This window comes from Pelobates fuscus, chromosome 4, assembly GCF_036172605.1.
Source record: "Pelobates fuscus isolate aPelFus1 chromosome 4, aPelFus1.pri, whole genome shotgun sequence".
Taxonomy (NCBI): Eukaryota; Metazoa; Chordata; class Amphibia; order Anura; family Pelobatidae; genus Pelobates; species Pelobates fuscus.
The window spans coordinates 102,433,718-102,456,552 of NC_086320.1; the positions used below are offsets into that span (position 1 = coordinate 102,433,718).

At 40.4% G+C, this 22,835-nt stretch overlaps 1 protein-coding gene across 1 annotated transcript in view; it reads left to right on the forward strand.

The window, feature by feature from the left end:
- The window catches only part of CCDC178 (coiled-coil domain containing 178), a 418,122-nt gene that overhangs the window by 392,859 nt on the left and 2,428 nt on the right, over positions 1-22,835 (forward strand). Inside the window, exon 19 of the mRNA XM_063451434.1 lies at positions 4-138. Coding sequence (XP_063307504.1) covers positions 4-138 — 135 coding nt within the window. The remainder of the gene's footprint in view (positions 1-3; positions 139-22,835) is intronic.

A 22,835-nucleotide genomic window follows, 5' to 3' on the forward strand; every position in this document is an offset into this window, starting at 1 on the left:
TAGATCTCGGTGCTGCAGAGCAAGATGCACAGGGCTTTGCTAGAGTTCTTCAAACAACGAGGCCTCTATAACCAGGCTGGGCTGGCGACGTTCCAGGCAGCCTCTCAAGAGAATGCTCAGAAAATATTAGCTGTGCAGGTAGGTGATTGCAAGGAAGTGAGAAAGATCATTCTGATCTAGATTGAAAAGCAAATGATGGGTAGTGTGATGAAGCATTAAAACCATATCCCATCAGGGTTTTATAAATTTTTAACCTCTTTAATAAACTGGAATTGCATGAAGGATGAATTCAATAAGTTAACACCAATGCCGCACATATTTTCCAAACAATTTTCATCCAGTTTTCAATGACGTTAATTTGTTTAAATTAATGTAAATAGCGATTATGATATATGCTAAAAAAAAACCAAAGAAACATAAGTCAACAAAAAACAAAGAAGCATCTGTAATATTTCACCTTGTTTCTGAGACTTTAATTAATCAGTCTGTATATTTACATTACATATAGATTATATATAAATCATTTTGTACACTGTTTGTTTATATGTATGTAAACATATAAAAAAAACACCAACAAATTGTTCTGGATCAAAACCTGGAAATTCTGGAAAGAACCCCCCCCCCCCCCCCCCCCCCCCAACACACATTTCACTATTATGCATCTATTATTTATTTGTATATTTTTACATTGTGTTACACAGCAGCTGGAGTGTCAGAGTTTGTCATTATGTTGTGAATTGGTGGAATTTTAAAGTAAATTTTAAGTCTTTGTCACAGTATCCAAAAGTTATTTGGTATACACTTAGGAATAAGTGATCTGCCATTTCAGTTGCTGTGGAATGAAACACGTACTCACACACAGAAGCACGTATAGACAGGGTGTTGGGACTTCTTATAAGACTGCAGCTATGACCCTTTTCCTGGTCAACACCATAAATTGTCTTTTTACATTTTTGGGGAATTAATGTAGAATTCCTGACAATTCACATTTCAATAAATAACACTTGTTCCAGTTGCTTTGGAAGAGAGCACAGACTAACTAACAGACATAGTTTGGACTCCCTTTCAGGCTGCAGCTATAGGTCCTGATTGGCCACTACAGCCCCTTTAGGTTGTAAACTCACAGGCTATCTAGCAAATTACTCTGCATAAAATGTGTGTGTGAGTGGCTATTTCTCAGCTCAACTATATATTGGTTTGTTTATATTGTATTTGTCCCCAATTATACAGCACTGCGGAATATGTTGGTGCTTTATATATGCCAGTAATAATAGGCGCCCCATTCATATTATATATTGGTTTTTTAAGGAACAGAAAGAGCTGGGGATATTAGTTCTCCACTGAGTCAATATTTAGTTAATAGATCTCGCCAACCACAAATGGTTGGGGCTGGAGGGGGGCAAAAACCCAATTTATTTTATTTAATAACCCTCATTCGCTGGCCACACGTTAGGGCAAAGGGAGATGTCCCCCTATTTTATTACTTAATTATAGCTCCACCGTTGGGATACAGGGAGTCGATTTTAATCCTGCTGTTAAGGGATAGCCGGGCAGTGATCTGTCTATCCCCCATTCTTTGTTTTACAGCGCTCATTTATGGGGGTATCGTAGGACCTGTGCGGCTGTGCCACATCCTTCCTGGATGATTAAAGTAATATTTTATTACAGCTACTTGTGCTGCTAGCTGTGTATTTTTTGATTGTCATAGTCTGGGATAGAACCAAGACTCATGAATGCCAAAATGCCAAAATGCAGAGTTTGCTTGAATTAGGGGGTGGATTGTAATTGTGTGTGTTGAGGGGGTGGGGTCTTGGAAGATGAGTTATCTAGTTATCTAGTTTTGTTTTGGGCTTCAGCCTCAGGTGAGCTTGGAACATAGAAACACCCCAGCTAAGAGTTCCGTTATAGGGTTCCAAGTAAAGAAGGAACACATGCATGGAATTACAATGCAACACAGCCAATGCATGCAGGTGCACTGCCGCATGCCTCCCTTACCATCTACGCCAACCTCTTACTTGACTCATCCCAAGGCGCTAAAAAGAAAAAAACCTTAACCCCAAACCCCACCAGCCCTGAACTATTTTTCAATATTTGTTCCCTGAATCCCATGCAAAATCCCATGAAAATAATGCCGGACATCCATGGAGTGGTACAAGATGTATTTTCACTACAGCTTCAAAACAAGTTTGGGTACTGATGTGTCTAAACAGAGCTGGTATATTGATTGATGGAAACTGCATTGTCTGTATAAATCAGTTTACTGATGAGAGCAAAATCATTGCATGAAAACCAAAGAAATACAGAAGCTGTAATTACTCCAGAGTCAGTGGAACCATTTCATGGACATATTGAATTAGCAATGTGGCACAAATACATTTGATACAATTTACCTGTGTAAAAATATTGTTTCAAGAAATTATTCAAACCACAGATCAATATTATCACCTTGTTAAAGCACCTCTGGTGATTTTCTTCTTAATTTAATTTTGATTTCTGATTTGATTATCTGTGCACAGCAGCATGCTCAGTGTAGATTTGCAAAGTAGAATACTATATTAAAGAGCTGTTAGATACTTTTTAAAGTTAGATTGTACAATGCTAGATTGTGCCCCGTCTAATTGAAACTCAATGATGATAATGTGCAGCTGATTCTGATTAAAGGGAGACTGACCAATCAACATTACAATTTGTATGGCATCTGTTCTTTATTTTCTAGAACATTATAAAAATTGTAAGCATCACTGCTAAATCAACTTTCATCGTTTCTGCCTTGGAATGACTTATTGTGGTATATCCCTTCATGGCTATGAAAATCCCTCTGTCATATACACTCTGTAACATGATCAGCCATTAAGAGGTTAAAGGAAGCCCCCTGGTACTGTTCCTTGATTCCACTATTGACATCAGCTGGTCATTCTAAGCTTGGCATTGTGCACAAAGACAGTGCTCCATCATTAGTTGTGGAGGTGGGATACAGTGCCCCCTGAGAGACTGAGAGATCCCAACACTTATTTATCAGATGTGGAGGTGAGGTGCAGCACTGAGCTGTAGTGCTTATGGTGCTTGGAGTGTTCCATTAGAGTTAAAGGAACTCTCTCACGATCTGTGATCCTTACATAGATGATGGTGCAAGGACCTCCCCCCTATCACTTGCAGCTCACCCCATTGATTTTATTTTAACTGCTTCCGTATTGTTGTCCATGTGATCATTATCATGGGGGGGGTTTAAAGAGAATTTTTTAAAGATGGGCATAATTTTTGTACTTTTTTAAATGTTTGTATTTGTTTTATTTTTTCTTGCCGCGGCTCCTGTACCTATTCCAGACAATTCCCATCCGCCTCCCCAAGACCTACTTCAGCGCCGTGTCTACAGCTATAAGTCAATTCATATGGGCAGCAGGTGCAGCCAGACTCCGGCACGCACAGTTGATCAGACCAAAAAACCAAGGTGGAGTGGCACTGCCCTCGATTCAAGCCTACTACCAAGCAGCGCACCTCCTGCGGGTGGTGGACTGGCACGTGCCCGACACTGACAAGCAATGGGTCAGACTAGAAAGTGCTGTGGCCAAGGAGCCAGTGATCTATAACCCTGAGATTGCGGGCGGACTGGCACCCAGGGACGTATCTGGCTTGGGAAATCCGAGCAAACCATACCTTGGGGACTGGTTAAATCCGGCACTATTACCAATCCCTTCCAGGTAAGCAGCTGGTTCACAGGGAGAAGACCAGCTTTGAGATCCTCTGTTCGGAGGGACGACACCTTTCGCGGGGAATCTCCATGCTGTACGCCATGATATTGACGGCTGCCAGACACCCCCTGGCAACATACCAATCTAATGGGAACAGGCCACGGTGGTAGTCCTCTCGGACCCTGAGTGGGAGAAGATACACGTCCTCACGCATCAGGGTACGACTTGTGCGAAGCTCCAGGAGATGAACTATAAGCTTATGACGGGATGGTATAGGACACCCCACCGGCTTTTCCGGATGGGCCTGCTGACAACGGCCAGATGCTGGAGATGCGGGGCGGATGACGACACAGACCTGCACATCTGGTGGTCATGCCCACCTATAGAGGCCTTCTGGCAACAAGTACACGAGAGACTGCGGGAGATCCTAGATTTAGACATACCGTTGCAACCCCTGCCGATGCTCCTCCACCATACCACGATGCCACTTGGTGCGTACAAGAGATCACTCACGCGACACTTCCTGAACGCTGCCAAGAGTCTGATCCCTGCCCGCTGGAAGTCTACGGCAGTACCGACAATAGCAAGCTGGATGGAAACAGTGGAAGAGATCTACAGCATGGAGAGCCTCACGGCGGAATTGAGGGGGACGGGAGAAAAATGCACCCGACACTGGGCTCCCTGGATCGAATACATGGCCCGTAGGCCGGCAGGACAGCGGGAGCGGGAGACCGAATAGACGGGTGACCGAGGAAACGCGCGGTGCTGGGACATGGGTGGCTGTGGTGCGGGCGGGTTCCCCCCTCGCCCCCCCCCGCAGTAGCCGACACCTCTCTCCCCCACCCTGCCTCTTCTCTTCCTGCCCTCCCCCCGATTACATGACGGATCTTCACCACCTCCGACCACTTGACGAGCTACAGGTACGCACAATCCATATAGAGCCAGGAACTCGAACACACATATCCAAACATAGACCGTTTACGACCGCGGGTCTACCCTAAGCTTAGGTCAATCACACAACCCAGACATACACCGAAGTTGGGCATCGGTTATCCAGACCAGGTTATAAAAGTTCTAAGAGCGCAGTTGCGCCTGTTTGTTTAATACACGTACAGGGGCTGGAAGGAAGTCTTCAACCACACTGAAGTGAGTGGGGTTTGCAGCCTGGGATATATATACTCTGGAACTCGGGAGCTTATAGGCTTTCATGGCTTTGACTCCAAGCATCCGGGGCCTTAATGTCAGCTAGCATTCCACCCGGATAGTATGCCTGACCCGCACAGCCCACTGTTTCTACTTCGCCCATGTTTTGTTTCCTTCAACTAAAAATGAGGCTTGCCTACTCGCTTAGGGTCCCTGCATTTACAGCGCATGGAGGATCCCTTAGCATTCACTTCTCCTCATGTATTAACCACTACTGTTCATTCCGCAAAAGTTGTAACAGTACCAATGTATTGTCTTTTGTTTTTTCATTTAAACCTCAATAAAAACACAGAATGTCAAAAAAATGTGGCATCCATTCTGCTATTGAGAGACATAATCTACAACCTTTACCTTCATCCTTAACATCTATTCCCACACCCCACTCTATCACCCTAGCTACCTTTCATCTCCCTAATGTTCCATCTCTCATCCCAATTGTAAATGTAAAAGGACAAAAGTGACTGCAGGTCTCAAATAGGCACTGTGCGAGCAATCAGCTGGACAGCACTTACACAATGCACACTAAAGAAAAGCGACCTGTTATAAAAGATAAAGGGGAGTTGATCCTAGATTATACAGCTCTATCTTTACCAAAAAGTAATCTTGCTGTAGCAAAAATAGAGCTGTTCAAATATTTGTATGGCATGAACCAAAATTGTTTGTGCAATGATCTGTGCAAATCGTCATCTATTCTACACAAATAGGAACTGTGCAGTGCATCACTACTATCCAGCTTAGAGTGCTCTTCACACTATTTTTTAAACAATTAGCATATTAGACTACATCACAGGCTAGTTGCTCAGTGTACTTGCATGCCCTGTGCTCTGGGCCTGGCAGGGAATAGGGGAATAGCGCTGTGTGTGCGCTCAGTCACAGCATAGCTACTGCAAGTGTAGGAGCAGATTTATCTGCAATGTGTGTTCACACTTCACAGATATCTTATCAGCCAAACATGAAGGCAAAAACTCCTCAAATTATGTCAAAAGCAGACGGAATGGATTTATGGGATGGTTTTGCAAGGTGAAAGTCTAGGGTCATGTTTTTGCACCATAACCACTACAGTAAGATGTAGTGATTATGGTGCATGGAGTGTCCCTTTAAAGAAACCAATCCAGTGAAACTACAAAGTTTGACTCATTACATATACAATATCAATGCACGATTAGCTATGATATTTACATTCTAACAACTAATGCCCATCGATCCTTGACAGATAGATAAATATACAATGGAAAAAGTGTACTTCCATGACATTCTGCTGCTATTCGTTAGGCCATTCCAAAAGAGTTTGTCACCTCTGAATATAAAGCTATAAAACGGCTATAAAAAGCTGGTCTTTGACTGACAGGAAGGACAGGAATCAAGGTGGACCCTGTACATAAAATATAAAATAGACATCAGGTAATTACAAAGATAAATTCCCAGCTCTGCTCCTCAGAACAGAAATAAACAACTCAGTCTTTACCCTTATGGTTTATTATGGTTTAGGAAATCAGAAAATTCTTTCAGACAGAAATATGTATTTTTGTAATTACCCGTTGTCTTAGTTTGGCACTATTTATAAAATGTATAGATGGTGCTCTAAGATTTCATGGATATATTTTTTTACATTTTGCTGCTAATTAATTGCTTAGGTAAGGTAACTAAGTCTCAATTATTTTACCTTGATTTCTGTCTTTGATGTTTAAAGTTGAATAATATAAAATTGCCAGTGAACATCATATATGTAAACCGCTTTAAAGGAACACTCCGCTGCCTAAATGAATAAATAAATTAATAGGGGGCGGGGCCTGACCTGCAAGCATGGTGGAGGGGCTCCCACTATTCATGCTGATTATAGGGAAATACTCACTGACTCAAAGCCTACAAAGATGCCGGGGTGCGCTACCCAAGCATGGGGCACCCTGGTAAATCACCTGATACCAGACATGAGTGTTTCCCGAAATCGTGAACCTGAGGTGGCACGCTGCGGCGTACGGTGGATGGAGCTGTGGGGAGACGGCCGCTCTCCTCGCCCCTACGCCAGGGGTACAGAGCCACTGACTGCCCGCTCCCCCCCTCAGGACCGGTGAGGGTGATCCCAGTCCAATCCGGCCAGGCAGCCTGGCCACAACGGACACAGACAGCAAAGCCACATGAGCAGCCTCTAGCAACAAAGGCGTGCACAGTGGCGGATGCCATGTGCAACTACAACTACGGCAAAGTAAAACCCAACACCCTGACAAGACTTAACGCTATATTCAACGCATTCTGGGCGAAGCTGGGAAGCAGAGAACAGCAGACCAACACACCCGTATACTCACCCAAAGAAAAGCCCGCACGTCCCTGCCACAGTCACGCAGGCCCCCGTCCAAAAGATGGCCCAGACGACGGAGACCTCTTCCGCCTGCCCTTAAACCAAGCAGCGGTGCCAGCTCGTAAGATTCTACAGGCTCTCCCTAGATCCGGCATTAAGCAGAAACCTGCTGAGCAACAGCAGAGAGGTAAACTTCCCTCACAGCACCGGATCCTGACAAAGCCACAGAGATCCCAGGAATCTTTAACAGAGGCATCATCTTCCTGCACCACAAACGCAGGTCTCCACAGTGCGGAGCGGATGGGCTCGACGCTGGGACTCACGATGCTGGACTTTGTTTTGCACCAGCAGGACTTCCATACATCTTCAACACTTTTTCCTATGCTGGGAATCGGCTGAAGGGAAACTCACATTCCGGGAAAACACGGCGGACCCCGCTCAGAACCAGCCTTTGACACAACGGACGACATCTAGTCCCTCCTGCAGCTTCATAAGCTGAGACCTACAAACACCATCGCACTCCTATATACTCTTCTCTGTCCATTCTGTTTCTTACCTTGCTAGCTTATCTCCCAAACATTGCACTGTAGTCTCACTCCCCTGCGTGAAAAAAACAGGGAATGTACCGCCAAGATATTCAGCCACAACAGCTAACTTTTGAAGAGTTAAGCATGATGTCATAGCTCTCTACACTAGGTGGATTTGACAACCCCTTAGTTAAAGCTAGATGAGGCCTTGATATTTATCAAGTAATCTCCAACTTGTACTACTTAAAACACAAGCTATTTTATATCACACCAAAGCTTAGCCTGTATCAATTTCATCTGCTGGAGAACAGAAAGTTAAATGACTCATTCTTCATCTTACAGTATAAACTTTCACATTTAAACATTCTGTTATTTTTTTAAATTTTGTTTTAAATTATTCTTTCATTTTTAAGAAACATTGTATTCTGCAAAATGAAAAGTACAGAAAGTGGGGCAATCACCAGGGAAACCATTGGAATCAGCATTCACATTAATTTGATGTTTACTCCACTCTTACAAGAACCATCCAATATATCACAACCTTCTTTTCCTGACACTAGAGCTTCCCCCTCCATCAAGGTCCCTCACCTGTGGTGCAGAAGGGGTTTAAAAAAACATTCTGTCAATTACCTGGGTCCAGTGCCGATTTCCTTGAGGCGCTGGCTCTGGTCCGCCTTCTCTCCTCCCCCGCCGGTTGACAATGGCCGCTCTTGCATTAGGATTTTCCCATAGGAAAGCATTATTCAACGCTGGGGGTTTGGGTGATGCTTGATGTCCCCATGCATAGCGTGAGAATGCCCAATGTCAGGCAACCAAAAGTCACCTAACAGCCAGGAAGTCCCTCTAGTGACTGTCTGGTAGACAGCCACTAGAGGTGGAGTTTACTCTAGCAGTTAATTATTGCAGTTTCTTAAAACTGCAATAATTACCTGCTCAGGATTAAGACACCTGGGACACTGCACCCAGACCACTTCAATGAGCTGAAGTGGTCAGAGTGCCTATAGTGTCCCTTTAAAGTGCACCTGTCTTGCCAAATATCACATGGTTCTATCGAAGAATGCATTTAATCTTTACATTGAAATAGCTAGAAATGAATAGATGAAATGTTCTTCCTTGGCATGATGGCATAGAAGTTAAATTATAGAGAACACCCCCAACTTTGCACAGAGGTTAACAACATCCAAGTGATGTGGCAGCAGCCTATAGCTTCTAGCCAGCACCTAATGGCAATGGGTTCACTTTAAGGACTGAGTTTAAAACACCCTGTTTAAGCAATGTTACAAGACCCATTACTGAAATCGCAATAGCGTTCTAATTTTTTTCCAAGAAGTTAGGATAAATGATACCTTTTATCTACATAGCAAATTCAAAGAGTAGTATTACTCATTTCAGTGGTTCAAGTTATAATCAATAGCTATGTTTTTATTTTACTCAACCAAAATGATTTTTTTTAAAAAAGGACAGAATTGCTTTTAAAGTACAAAAATAATTATGGACCACTTGAAACGTAATGTCTGTGTTTTATTTCTCATCAGAATTCATTAGTGTGTAACATCAATAATTTAGCCCCTCATTTGCCAACAGTGACTTGGCTGAGTAGTTCAATCATGTAACCCTGTAAACTCACTTTCCATTAAAATGAATGTTGCTGACAAAGGATAACGAAAGAGATACTTCATTTATTAACTAAAGAGATACTTCATTTATCAACATTTTAGATTTTGAGCTTTATGCAACAGGAACTTAACTTATATGAGATCTATATTTTGAATTAGGAAAATCGAGCAATTCTAGACATTTTTAAGTGAGAATGTTTTTGTAAAGCCGCTTTTTCATATCTATTCTGGCGGGACCATTTATTAATACTCTTTATCATATCGTGAATATCAAAATGTGTCTGACTTATGTCTTTTTTTTATCTGGTTTTAATTGTCTATGTTTTACTTAATGGGTGCCTAAACAAGAAAACATTCAAATATAAGTAGCATCAGATGTACAGAGGATCAGTAATAAACAATTTACTAACATATGTCCTAAACCATAGGTTTGGAACCAGAGTGCCTCAACCACCCTCAAAGTAAGACATGAACACATTGACTTCAAGGCTGAAATAGGTTGAATTCAGTTGTTAAGATTTGCTTTAGTTAAGTATTGGTTATCAGAAAATTAAGTAAAACTAATAAGCTAGCATTGCTAAATCTCTTTAGTAAGGCTACATATAAACATAAGTGAATGTTACATATATTTAAGCCACTGATGATAAAAAGAAAAATAAATTGGACATTTATTTATTTATTAGCACCATTTATATAGCGCCAACAAATTCCGTAGCGCTTTACAATATTATGAGAGGGGGGATTTAACTATAAATAGGACAATTACAAGAAAACTTACTGAAACGATAGGGTGAAGAGGACCCTGCTCAAATGAGCTTACAGTCTATAGGATGTGGGGTATAAAACACATTAGGACAGGAAATAGCAATCAAATAAGGTGGGAGTGAAGCAGAGCTGGAGGAGAGAGTAGAGTGCTGCCCTTTACAAGAGAGCAAGAGACAGGTATGTGAGGCAGAGGTTAGTCTGGGAGGACATAGGCTTACCTAAAGAAATGGGTTTTAAGGCACTTCTTAAATGATTGAAGACTAGGGGAGCGTCTGATGGCGGTAGGCAGGCTATTCTAAAGGAAGGGAGACATCTGCGAGAAGTCCTGCAAGCATGAGTTGGCCGTACGGGTGCGAGCAGTGAACAGGAGAAGGTCACAGGCAGAGCGGAGAGACCGAGAAGGAGCATACCTATGGATCTGTGAGGAGATGTACTGTAAGAGGGGCTAAGATTGTTCAGTGCTTTATAGGTATGGGTTAGCACTTTGAATTGACTCATAAAGTATACAGGAAGCCAATGAAAGGACTGACAGAGGGGTGAGAGGACCAACTAGAGAGGAAAATCAGTGTGGTGGCAGCATTCATTACAGACTGTAGCGGGGCAATAGGGCTATTGGGAAGACCAATTAGGAGAGAGTTACAATAGTCCATGCGAGAGATTACGAGAGCATGGACAAGCTCTTTAGTAGCATCTTGTGTAAGAAAGGGACGGATGCGGGTGATGTTTTTAAGGTGGAATTGGCATGATTTGACAACAGACCGGATGTGAGGCTCAAAGGTGAGGCCAGAATCAAAAGTAACACCAAAACAACGTGCTGGTAAGGATGGGCTGATATGGGTACCACCAATCTGAAGGGAGAGCGAGAGAGGAGGATTAATATTAGGAGGAGGAAAGTTCTGTTTTGGAAAGATTCAGTTTCAGAAAGCGGGAGGACATCCAATCAGAGATAGAAGAAAGGCAAGAGGTGACACGTTGCAGGACATCAGGGGAGAGGTCTGGGGAGGAGAGATATATCTGGGTGTCATCAGCGTACAGGTGGTATTGGAATCCAAATGAGGTAATACGTTTTCCAAGAGAGGCAGTGTAAAGATCAAATCGAAGGGGACCAAGTACAGAGCCTTGGCGGACTCCAATTGAGACAGGACGAATGATGGAGGTATCATTAGAAAAGGAGACACTGAATGAGCCTTGGGTGAGGAAAACCATGAGAGGGCAGAGTCACCGAGACCGAGTGAAGAGTTTGAAGAAGGAGAACATGATCAACGGTGTCAAAGGCAGCAGAGAGGTCAAGAAGAATTAGTATGGAGTAGTGACCTTTGGATTTAGCTGTGATAATGTCGTTAGTGACTTTAATAAGGGCAGTCTCAGTAGAGTGTAGGGGGCGGAAGCCATACTGAAGAGGGTCAAGGAGAGAGTTGGAGTTGAGGAAGCAAGTCAGACGGGTAAAGACTAGTCTTTCAAGAAGCTTTGAGGAAAAGGGAGCAGGGATATAGGATGATAGTTAGAAGGGGAGGCTGGGTCGAGACATGTTTTATTTAAGATGGGTACTATAGTAGCATGTTTAAGGACAGTGGAGACAGTGCCAGAAGAAAGAGAGCAGTTGAAGATGTATGTTAAGGAGAGCACAAGACAAGAGGAGAGAGATCAGATAAGGTGCGACGGGACAGGATCAAACGGGCAAGTGGTGGGGCGAGAGGAAAGGATAAGCGCAGCCACCTCTTGTTCAGTCGCCTGGGAGAAGGTCGGAAGGGTTGGAGAGACATGATCCAGGTGTGGTTGAGAAAGTGAGGGGCAAGGTGGTGAGAATTATTTCCTTAGCTGTTCAATCTTGTTAGTAAAGGCATTGGGCATGGTCTTCAAAATATGGTTCAAAATATGTTCGGAACCGCTGTCTTAAACATCACATATAGAAAGGCTTTAAGTATTTATTTTTTTTAAAAATGGAATTCTGCCTCACCCAATAACACCAGTGCTCTTGGGTTCTACACTTATAAAAAAAAAAAAATTTAGTTAAAGGTATTTTTTGTGTACATTGTGTGATATTTATTATGGAAGATTCCTAGTCAGTTTTCTAAAATTGATTTAAAATGAGTGGAAACCATGCAATCTTCTTATAGCTTCAGTTTGAGATCTGTGACCATGTGTCTCTTTATACCTAATGCTTGTGCAAGATTATCAAACACGTGTATGACAAGCATCAACAGTAGGGGGAGTTGCAGTAATGGTGTATGGTTGATTAGAATTAAATGTTAATCTATTTTATCGGCACATCTGGAAATGTCTTTCCACCTCTCAGGCTTGGGAGATTTCTGGACACAGCATAGTTATCAAAACTGCAGTGAAATGGCGGATTGATACTGTGGTATTGCTGCTGTCCGCTTAATCAGCATGTCCACTCATCTAATGTGATAAGTGGGACTGCTGATCCGTGCTAACTACTTATCCCACAAATCTATCCTGAACAGTGGTTTATGAGATAAGAGAAAACTAACGGCAAGTATAAAGGGATCCTGGTAAAATCTTCAGTTTTATGAACTTTAAATATATGTTTTTTAATTTATGTCTTCATATTGTTCTAACATATTAACTTGACAATGAATGAAAATGGCAGTCACTAACGGCATATCTTGTTAATTTAATGCTGCTACTTCCTGTGTGAATTCCTGTTATCTGCTTGCTAAAAGGAGCTTGTGGTCTTACATATGCGACCTAGTTAGATATGAAGGCCTATATATTTTGTATTCTTTGAGCAGCTGACAAATAATGCAGGTATTTTAGTAATCAAAGTGAATGTGGAAAAACAAGTTACTTGATTTTATTTTTTTCCAACAATAGTATAGATAATATAATCTTTTTATTTTATTTTTCATTTTGCCATTTTCTAAAATATATCTATCACAATTAAAGGGTAATATAAATCGTTAAACATTTCCAGATGTAGCTATGTATCCCCTCTCTAAACATGCTATATGTAGTTATTAAAAATGTGTAGCAATAAGGAATTACTTCTATTGCTCTGTTTCAGTTTGTTGAAAAAATTCGGCAAGAGGCAAAACAAAAAAAAGAATTCAATTGTACCATCTATTTTTTCAAATGCTTACATCTACTAGGAGAAAAAATATATTATCATATGTGTTTATGTTAGAACAGTGAACCATTTCTATTCATATAACTGTAAAATGTGTGTGGGATTTAGAAAAAGTATATGTCATGTCCATTTTTTTTTAATTGTGTTTAGTAAATGTTTTGCATTCAAAAGACTAACTTGAAAACAACCTGTGTATGTTAATTAATTGAAGCCTGAAAATAAAACAGTATATGTTATGTAGGGATATCTAAAACAAACAACACTGTCAATTGTGTTTTACAGAAGACACAAAAATGCTAAATGCTAAAATGCTAAAACTTTCTTTTACAGATGACTCAATTAGGTTTTTTTAAGTGCCACATTGGCACAGTTTTTCTTGACATTATATCCATAAACTATATGAAATAAACCATGCATAAATTAACTTGTACATTAACTGCTTGTCTCATATAATCTATGTATAATGCTGCTAAAAGGCACTCACACTTCTTACTGAGTGGAATACATTCATAGATTATGGATTTCAATTCTAGGTTCAAAAATAAGTATATAGATTTCAATATCAAACTTGGTATATTCCATGACTATTTTATTCACTTGGCAAGGTTTTAATCATAATTGTCTTTAAAAACTTTTTTAAACATTATGCTCAAAATATCGTCAGATCCTCTCATGTTGGTGACTCGAAATATATTCACAGAATATACATTTTTTTGTTTACCTGCCTGTATAGTTTTAATAATTCTACAAATTCAGGAATTGTTTATTATGTGAACATCTAGTATAAGGCAAAAGTCAAAGGACAAGTCAATCTCAATAAGGAATCAGAGGGTTAGTAATAATTTGCAGCTACTGACTGCAAGTAACAACATAGAGAGTTTCCTTGGGGAGCCATAATACACATGATGGAAGGTTTTAATGGCCTGTTAAGTTAATTAAGTACTATATAGTTTTATATGTACTGTTTAAAAATAAGAATATTTAGAATGCAAAGCATGTCACGTTTCAAATAACACACAGTCTTTCTACTGAATGTATCTCCTGTTTATGGTGATTTTAAAGTTAGAAACTATTCTAGTTCTGTTAACCAATGCTTGGTACATGTTTCAGCACCATGGGCAGCGGTCGTGTACTCCAATCTTCAGTCTTTCTTTATGGTAATAACATAAACCGCCATTCTAATCACAACTACCTATAGTTAGTATATTTATACAGAAAGTCATACTGCTGAAGCAGTACATATCAGTATTTGTCCATGGAGATCTGACTTGGTGGCAACAGCATAACAAATTATAAAGTTAAAGTTATGCCCACATAATCAGAATGCACAACACAGGACTCTCAATAGAGAATATTGATATGTCCCTTCGCACTCACGTGTAATGGTGACACAAGGCGCACCAAACATAGAAATTGCAAAAATGGTGCATGCTCTAACACTACATGGTCACAAATGGGACCTATCCTGTCTAAGTATAGGTAGATATTGAAAATGCCACTAAAGGCAGTATAGGTTTACAGAGAAAGATACAATCAGTCTTATATGCAGGTTAAAACCTTTAAAACACATGCCAGGCACACTACACCAAATAAAAGGAGCAGATTGTCTTTGGGTTTATGTTGTAAAATGTACCCAATAAAAGAAAACTATTTGTAAAACACCACAAAAAAAAATCTGAATCTACAGGTCAGGAAACATTTTTGATAATAATGTTGAAAGATTTTTTGTGTGATTTAGAGTCTGCGAAGCTGAAATTGATTAATTATAGTAAATGCAATTGTCCTTCCAAATTCATTCTTCATTCCTACTTGTATGTTCATTATTTGTCTGGTTGTAAACACACTTAGATTGATGTTTAACCCCCTCACATTTTGCAGTGAAGTGTAAATGTGAAAATGTTTCATATGGCTATGATATATACAAGTAATACTTAAGCTATCAGATCTTATACCTTCCGCCCTGCAACCAAATTTACTCCATATGGATCAACTATGGAATAATGCTGTCACAACAAAGCAACCATTAAATGTCCTATTTAACATGTAATATCCTACTCATTTAATGACGGTAAAAATGTTAGGGACCAGACTGTGACGACTGAAATATCACCGGTCCTTAAAGATATACTCTATGCACCAAAATAGGTTAATACAGCAGTATGGGTGTATATGTCATGTCCCTGTAGTATCAATGCTCAATTAAATTCCAAATAATGAAATCATTATGTTTATGCAGCCCTAGCCACACCTCCGCTGGCTGGTACTCACATTGCCTCCATGAAAAAAAGTTTCATTTTCAAACACATTTTACAGCACTGTGTGTTTACCCTCGATTTTATATATCTTGCTCTGTTAATTGAACTTTAATCACATCTGAATTAAACACTCTATGCAATGAGGCAAGTTAAACAATTTGAGCTCTTTTTCAGGTATTTGGGGAGGCTATGTGAGTCACAGCCTATGAGGTGGCTAGGGTTGTGTAAACAAAGTGATTTAACTCTGACATGGCAGAGAATTGAGCAGTGACACTGCATGGCCATGATCTATACACTAAAACCACTTCATTAAGCCACAGTTGTTTTGGTGCCTTTTGTGTCACTTTAAGAACTCAAGGACTCTTTACTGCTCTGTGCTATTGGCAATAGACAACAATGTAAGAGAATAATTTTTTTCATAGTCACTTACTGACTTGTGTACATACATTTTGTTATTTTTATTTCATACTAAAGGTCCTGATAGCTTTTATGTAACCACATTTGAAAATTGGAGATTATTATATTTTTGTCAAAATATTTCCAGCCATTATTCTTTTTTTATGTAAAACATTCTTTGAAGCTTTTCTTTTGTTTAGTTTATACCAAGTGTAACAGAGGGAAATCAAAATGCAATCAGCGTGAGTCAGCAACACCCATACTACACATTTTCCCTTTGCCTGTTTTCTTGCCAGAGGGTATAGTTTAGAAAATTAATTATGTTTTACAATAAATTACTATGCTTTTTTCCAAAGTCACATTTTGATAAAAACACTTCAAACCAACAATTCAATTCCAATTAGACCAGGTGACTAGAAAGACAAAAAATGATGACACTGATCGCAGCAAATTAAAGGGTTGGGTTTGTCAACCTACCATTGAAATGAACATTTAACCCTTTAATTACCAAGAATATTTCATGTTTTTAGAATGATTTGGAGACACTGTGCCACCGTAGAATCTCTTGCTTTTTTACCATTGTCAATTCTGTCATTGTCAATGCACTCTCCTGCTGTTGTTTAAAGAGTGGTAAACGTGTTCAGTTTTGGTAAAGGATCTTCAAAAGACTTGATTGGTGTGGACCATTGGGCATTAATGAGTTAATCTAGATTTCTACTTTAGCTTATGTGTTTGTAATACTGGCCATTTATTATTTCCAAAATCTGTTACATTTTTACTCCATATTTCTGCATACTCCCCATTGAGTAAATTCAGCCTTTTGGCTGAGTAGTATGGACAATGTATTCTAAAAATATCAGCAGATACAGTGGTTTTGCTATTTACTTGTAAATGAAAATTAATATAAAGATGATTTTTTTTTTGTCATCTCGTGTATCTGGGCCTCCTGGTGTGTGTTCTATGGGAGCAGAGAGGTCATGCATCTTTGGGCACACAGCACTTGTCACTAATGCTTCAGGTGGTCCAGTGATCCAACTTGCACTAAAATGTGAAATAACCTGTTCTGTAAGTTATAGATCTATGTAAAGTGTTGTTTTTGTTTAAATATGAGATCAGATTTTAAAGCAAGAGTTAAAAATACAACATACCTTAAATATGCTTTGATATATGCGTGTAAACAATAGAACCTTATTTATTAAGTGATTGAAATTTAAATGATCAGCTAATTATGTCACACTTCGATGCTTATTATTATTATCTTATTATCATATAATTATATTCCTTAGCTGTTTACACATCTCTTGCAAACTGTGAAAGTGAAAGGCAAGACTCAGTCTTGCTGTTTTTTAATTCACAATTGACCCCATTAGACCCTTACTGTTCACTGTAATCTACCAAGTCAAATAAAAAAGTCTTACGAACTTTCCAAACCCTATACCTACCATCTGATTAAACAGTCTTATTAGTTCATTAAATACTTTTCAATGTTTTTAGATTTCTTTCTTTTTAAAACTGATTGCTATGTTCTCAAAAACGTAAAAAACATGGTTGGCACACATTTCCTGTCGGTCATATTAAATGTTTGATTTCGTGCAATGCAACCCACAAAATTCGCTGCCTGGGTTCATTCCTGTCTAAAACCCAGGAGAACTTCCAGTCCTCTGGCCACTAGATTTAAAGCACAGTTCTAAAAAAAAGGTTAAAGTTGTTGGCAAGCAGTGACCACTTATGAGCCTCAAGCCTCTTTTTTGTGCTACCAGCAGAAAGACAAAATTACTCGACTTGCTGTTTTAATCAGTTTATAGTGATATGATAAATGTGCACTCATCTTGTAGTGCTATAATGATAAAACACCATCTAAAAATCTAAAATGTGCTGCTGTTTTATTTGCAAAAAGGATAAAAATAGAAATCATAGTTCTTTAACATGAAATATTATATATATATATTTAATATATATATGTGTGTGTGTTTGTGCATGCACGGTGCTCTAGCTCGTTCAGATGATAAAAAATGTGAAGTCATCTGTGTCCAATTTAGCTAGCCAGCCTATTATTATAATACTGTATTTGAAATATGAGTCAAGTGGGTACTACAGCTTTTATTTCTGAGTTATGGAAGCAAACACATGTGGCTAGTCAACTGCAAATTCTTAGGAACATAACAATGTATTCAATGAAAATGAGGCTGCACTGAACATTTCCTGCATAGCTTTGCAGGTTTTTAAAAAACACACAGCCGAAAGATGCCTAAACCACTGCATTCTGGTTAAATGACAGGCATTGCTGGAAAGAATCTTGTTCACCCTTGCAACATAAAATACAATACTAGTCTCCCAGGGATAATGTCAATAACTGGGAGATGTGACACAAAACAATGAGGATAAAACATTTAAGTGTTTGATAAAGACAATGCTGAAAACACAGAGCAGTGATCAACACATAGACAGCTTGAATCATACAGTTAGCGCTTGTAATGTAGTAAACTATAGCTTGACATGAAATGGTATACAAATTGAAAATGTGGTGGGAATGAGTGGTGAATTAGTGGGTTGCAGGAAGCAAACCCTCATTCTATGAAGGACACATACAAAAATGCAATATTGGAACCCAGCAGGATATATTTTTTGTTCTGCTGTAAATTGGAAAGATTGTCCACATCTTAGTTGTTTGCTATCTTCTATAGTACAATAACATGGTGCATACGTATGTATGTATTATGATATTAAATGTTTACATATTTTAAAATGGCTGTACATCGCATTTAATTTTAAGAGAGACAGTTTATGGGACAGAAGTCAGGTAGGCTTCTACCAGATACTGCTGGACATGCCAGGCATATCAAAACCACCATTTACTGAGTATAAGTCACAAGCTGCTAGGTAGAACAGGACTTGGCATGTAGACAGACATAGATGCACCTTAGTGTGCTAAACTTAAAGGGACACTATAGTCACCAGCTAAATGTAGTTCTGGTGAGTATAATCAGTCCCTGCAGTTTTTTTGCAGTAAACACTGTCTTTTAATAGGAAAGGCAGTGTTTACTTTAAAGCCTAGGGACATCTCCAGTGGCCACTCAGATGGCTACTAGATGTGCTTTCTGGAGCAGTGCTGCACAGTGTGCAGCACAGATGTTCAGCACATCCACGCTCTGTATTGAGATGCTGAACTTTTCTCATAGAGATGCATTGATTCAATGCATCTGTATGAGGAAATACTAAATGGCCACTACTCCTAATGATCTCAGCCAATTCAATGCTTTCCAATGTGGGAGAGCACTGGATTGGGTAAAATAATAATCAATTCTGATTATGTCAGCCAAAGAGAGGGATTGGGGACGGGGTCAGCACCTGAAAACTCATGGAGAGCTTGAAATAATGTAGGTTTTAACCCTTTCTAAGGGGGCAAGCCACCTAAATGGTGGTTTTAATACTATAGGGTCAGGTATACATTTAACACTAAAGGATCACTCCACACAGCTACACACCTAAAGTAATTTAGCTTGCTGACGTGCTTAATGCATGAAGTGTGCCCTCCTTACTTTGGCTTTTACATATTAAAGGACCACTCTAGGCACCCAGACCACTTCAGCTTAATGAAGTGGTCTGGGTGCCAGGTCCAGCTAGGGTTAACCCATTTTTTAATAAACATAGCAGTTTCAGAGAAACTGCTATGTTTATTAATGGGTTAAGCCTTCCCCCTAATCCTCTAGTGGCTGTCTCACTGACAGCCGCTAGAGGCGCTTGAGTGATTCTCACTGTGAAAATCACAGTGAGAGCACGCAAGCGTCCATAGGAAAGCATTGTAAATGCTTTCCTATGCGACCGTCTGAATGCGTGCGCATTCAGCCGACGAGGAGGAACAGGAGAGCTCCCTGCCCAGCGCTGGAAAAAGGTAAGTATGTTTTCCTGGCACTAGAGTGGTCCTTTAACTCCTGCCCCCCCTCCTGCCAGCTGTCATTCAGACATCCTGTTGCTTCCTGGTTTGGTTAGCTCAGTCAGCGGAGCTAAACTGAAGAGGAAGCAATTGCTCAGAGCACCTGCCTTGAAAAGAATTCTCATTGAGCTGCATTGGGAAGTCTGTGATTGGACAGCCACAGAAAGTCTGGGCTGGGAAAGACAGGAGTGCTTGCAAAGCCTGCAGACAAGAGATCTTTTTTTAAAATATATAATTAAATGCATGCAAGTTTTCATTGGAGGTATATCTACTAAATTGTGTTTAAAAAAAAATATATATATATATATGTATTTTTTTTTGTCAACCTTTCTTTTATTGAGGCATAAAATTTACGGGTACAGAATAGAAAAGGGAGACAATAAAAAGTCATACAGGATGGGGTATCACAGTTCACTATACATCATCTCCGAAAATTGTCGGCCTCTTTTTTTTTTTTTTAAATAAAGCGTATTAAAGGCGTTGTTTAGCATTAAGTGTCTGCGTGCTTAGTGTCGGGGTATGTCTTGTAGTAGGGATTAAGGCACCTCTAAATGTGAATGTGTTGAGCGTGGGATCTTAGTCAGATGAGCTCAGGTAGGTTTGTGTGTCGTAGCTGGGTGTGGTTGACTAAGTTGCTAGTGGAGAGTGCGGCAGGTAGTGTGCGGTATGTTTCAAGCTGTGTTACGCACTCTGGGTGTAATGGGGGGGGGGGGGCAGTGGCCTAATGCGTATTATTATTCGAATGCTTACGGACCCAAAAAAAAAGAAAAAGAAAAGAAAAAACATAACAATGTATGGTGAAAGAAAAGAGAGAATAAAAACATAAACCAACAGCATTGGAAATTACAAACGTGGAACGGGTCAGGTATGTCTCTTGTTATGTGCAACAGGTAAAGGGCGTGTGGGCCCGGCTTTGCTGCTGCTTCAGGTTGGTAGGGCTGTGGTTTTCTGAGCTTCTCTTCTAGGCACGAAAGGGGTAATCTCCGCTACTGTCCATGTTGGACGGGTCTGTTGCTGTGTTGTTAGCGCTGGAAGGCCGAGTGCCTGCAGGAAGGCTGGTATATCAGATGCGTGGGATAGCTTATATGTTTCGCCCGCCTTTTCTGCCTGTAGTCGGTGTGGGCCCCATTTGTAGGGGATAGCTTGGTCCCGGAGTAGCTGGGTGACTGGGCGAAAGGACTTCCTCCACATCATGGTGTGCCTGGAGAAGTCTTTATAGAACGCCAGTTGTGCCCCTTCAAACTCCACCGTGGGGGAGCCTCTCATGGCCCCCATAATCATGCCCCTGTCAGAGTCCCGTATAAATGTAATCAGTATGTCACCGGCTCCTTTGCGTGGTGTGGAGGCCGCCCTGGCGAGTCTGAAACAAGAGTCTATTGTGATCAACTTTGCTTGTCGTGGTGTAAGCAATGTGGCTATAAGCCGTCGGCAAAAGTGCAGCAATTCCGTGCTGGTAAGTGTCTCTGGCACTCCATGGACCCGCAGGTTTCTTGCTTTGTACCGGTCCTCCATTCCAGCCAGTTGGGCTTGTTGGTCCGCGTATTGCTTGCGGAGTAAGCTCAGCGCCGCGTCCATGGCACTTTGCGCTAGCTTAGTGTCCCCCAGGCCCACCTCCACGTTTGCCACTTTATTAGTGAGTGTGGTTACTTCTGCCCTTACCAGCGCCATGTCCGCTTGGAACATGGCCTGAATGTCCTTCACCAAAGCTTTGATATCAGCCTTGGTGGCTGGAGCAGCGTCCCCCATGTCCACGGGTCCCTGTGGCAGTTGTTGTGCGCGGGTCAGCGGTGCAGGCTCTGCAAAGTAGCTATCCTCGTCCGAGGATTGTGAGGCATAGATCTCGGGCACCATCTTGGAGTCTGCAGGCCGCGACGCGGCTCGGAGAAAAGCCCCTATATCTCCGGATCCCGTGCCCGGATCCGCTCTCTGCTTCTTGCTCTTCTTCCCCATACTGTCGGTAAGCTGTCGGACCTGGCATTTAACATACAGAAAGCATACAGAGAAGAAAGAGAAATTAAACAATGTTCCAGTTTCTCTTAATTTTCAATGTTTGCCATGACTTTGCCTTGTCTAAACCGGTTTATAATGCCATTTGCTAAATCTTTAATATACATTTAAAAGAAAACAGAGGATCTCATGAAAAGGTATTAATAGGTTATAGGCAATTTAAATGTTTTATTCAATTGAGTAACATCCAGATAAGTGCCAGCTCATCTTTAAAGGAGTATTATATACACCATATCCACTATAGCTCAATGTAGTACTTATGGTGCTATGAACCATTGGGTGAAACCCCCTTTTCTGTAAAAAAAAAAAAACACATTCTGGTGGTTTGACTAGAAGTGTTGCTGGTCGCACTTCAGCTGCCCAGGTAATGTGGAAGATTTGTTTGCATATTGTCAATTTATGCCATTGAAAGCTGTAGACTCACCTTTATAGCACTATTTATAATAACCAGCATCCTTACCTTGTAGTGTGCACGAATGTTACCGATGATGTAAAGATGTCACGTAGACTAATGTACCCCATATAATAGGATTGGAGTTGGGCTGTGAGTTACAAGGTTTTTTAAGTTGTGTGTTAAAAAGTTCTAGGGGATAGGTGGTACCTACTGTCACAAGTCTGTGGACTGTCAGTCGTATTACTTGTTGCCTGGATGAGAATCATGAGAGTACGCAACCCAAACCCGCCTCCTGCACACCCCTAACTCTTTACCAAACTAACACTAATTTTCCTATCCGTAACCTTAGCCCTAGCTGTGTTGTTTAAAATGACACTGTTAATGCAGTAACATTTCAGTGTGTTTTAAAGAATACTTTGGTCTTCAAACATCTTATTTTGACACTGTTGTTTTCAATGTTCATTCCTAATTGTCACCATATAGAAGTGGATCTTGAATTGCACATTCAGTAGTAATTAATGTTCAAAACCTTTTTTCCTAGCTAACCATAGCTTAGCTCCATGAAATTATCTATGAAATGCTTTAATATTTACACCAAAAACATGATGTGCTATATCATGCGTGTGAAATGGTGAATGCTGACATAGAAACATAGAATGTGACGG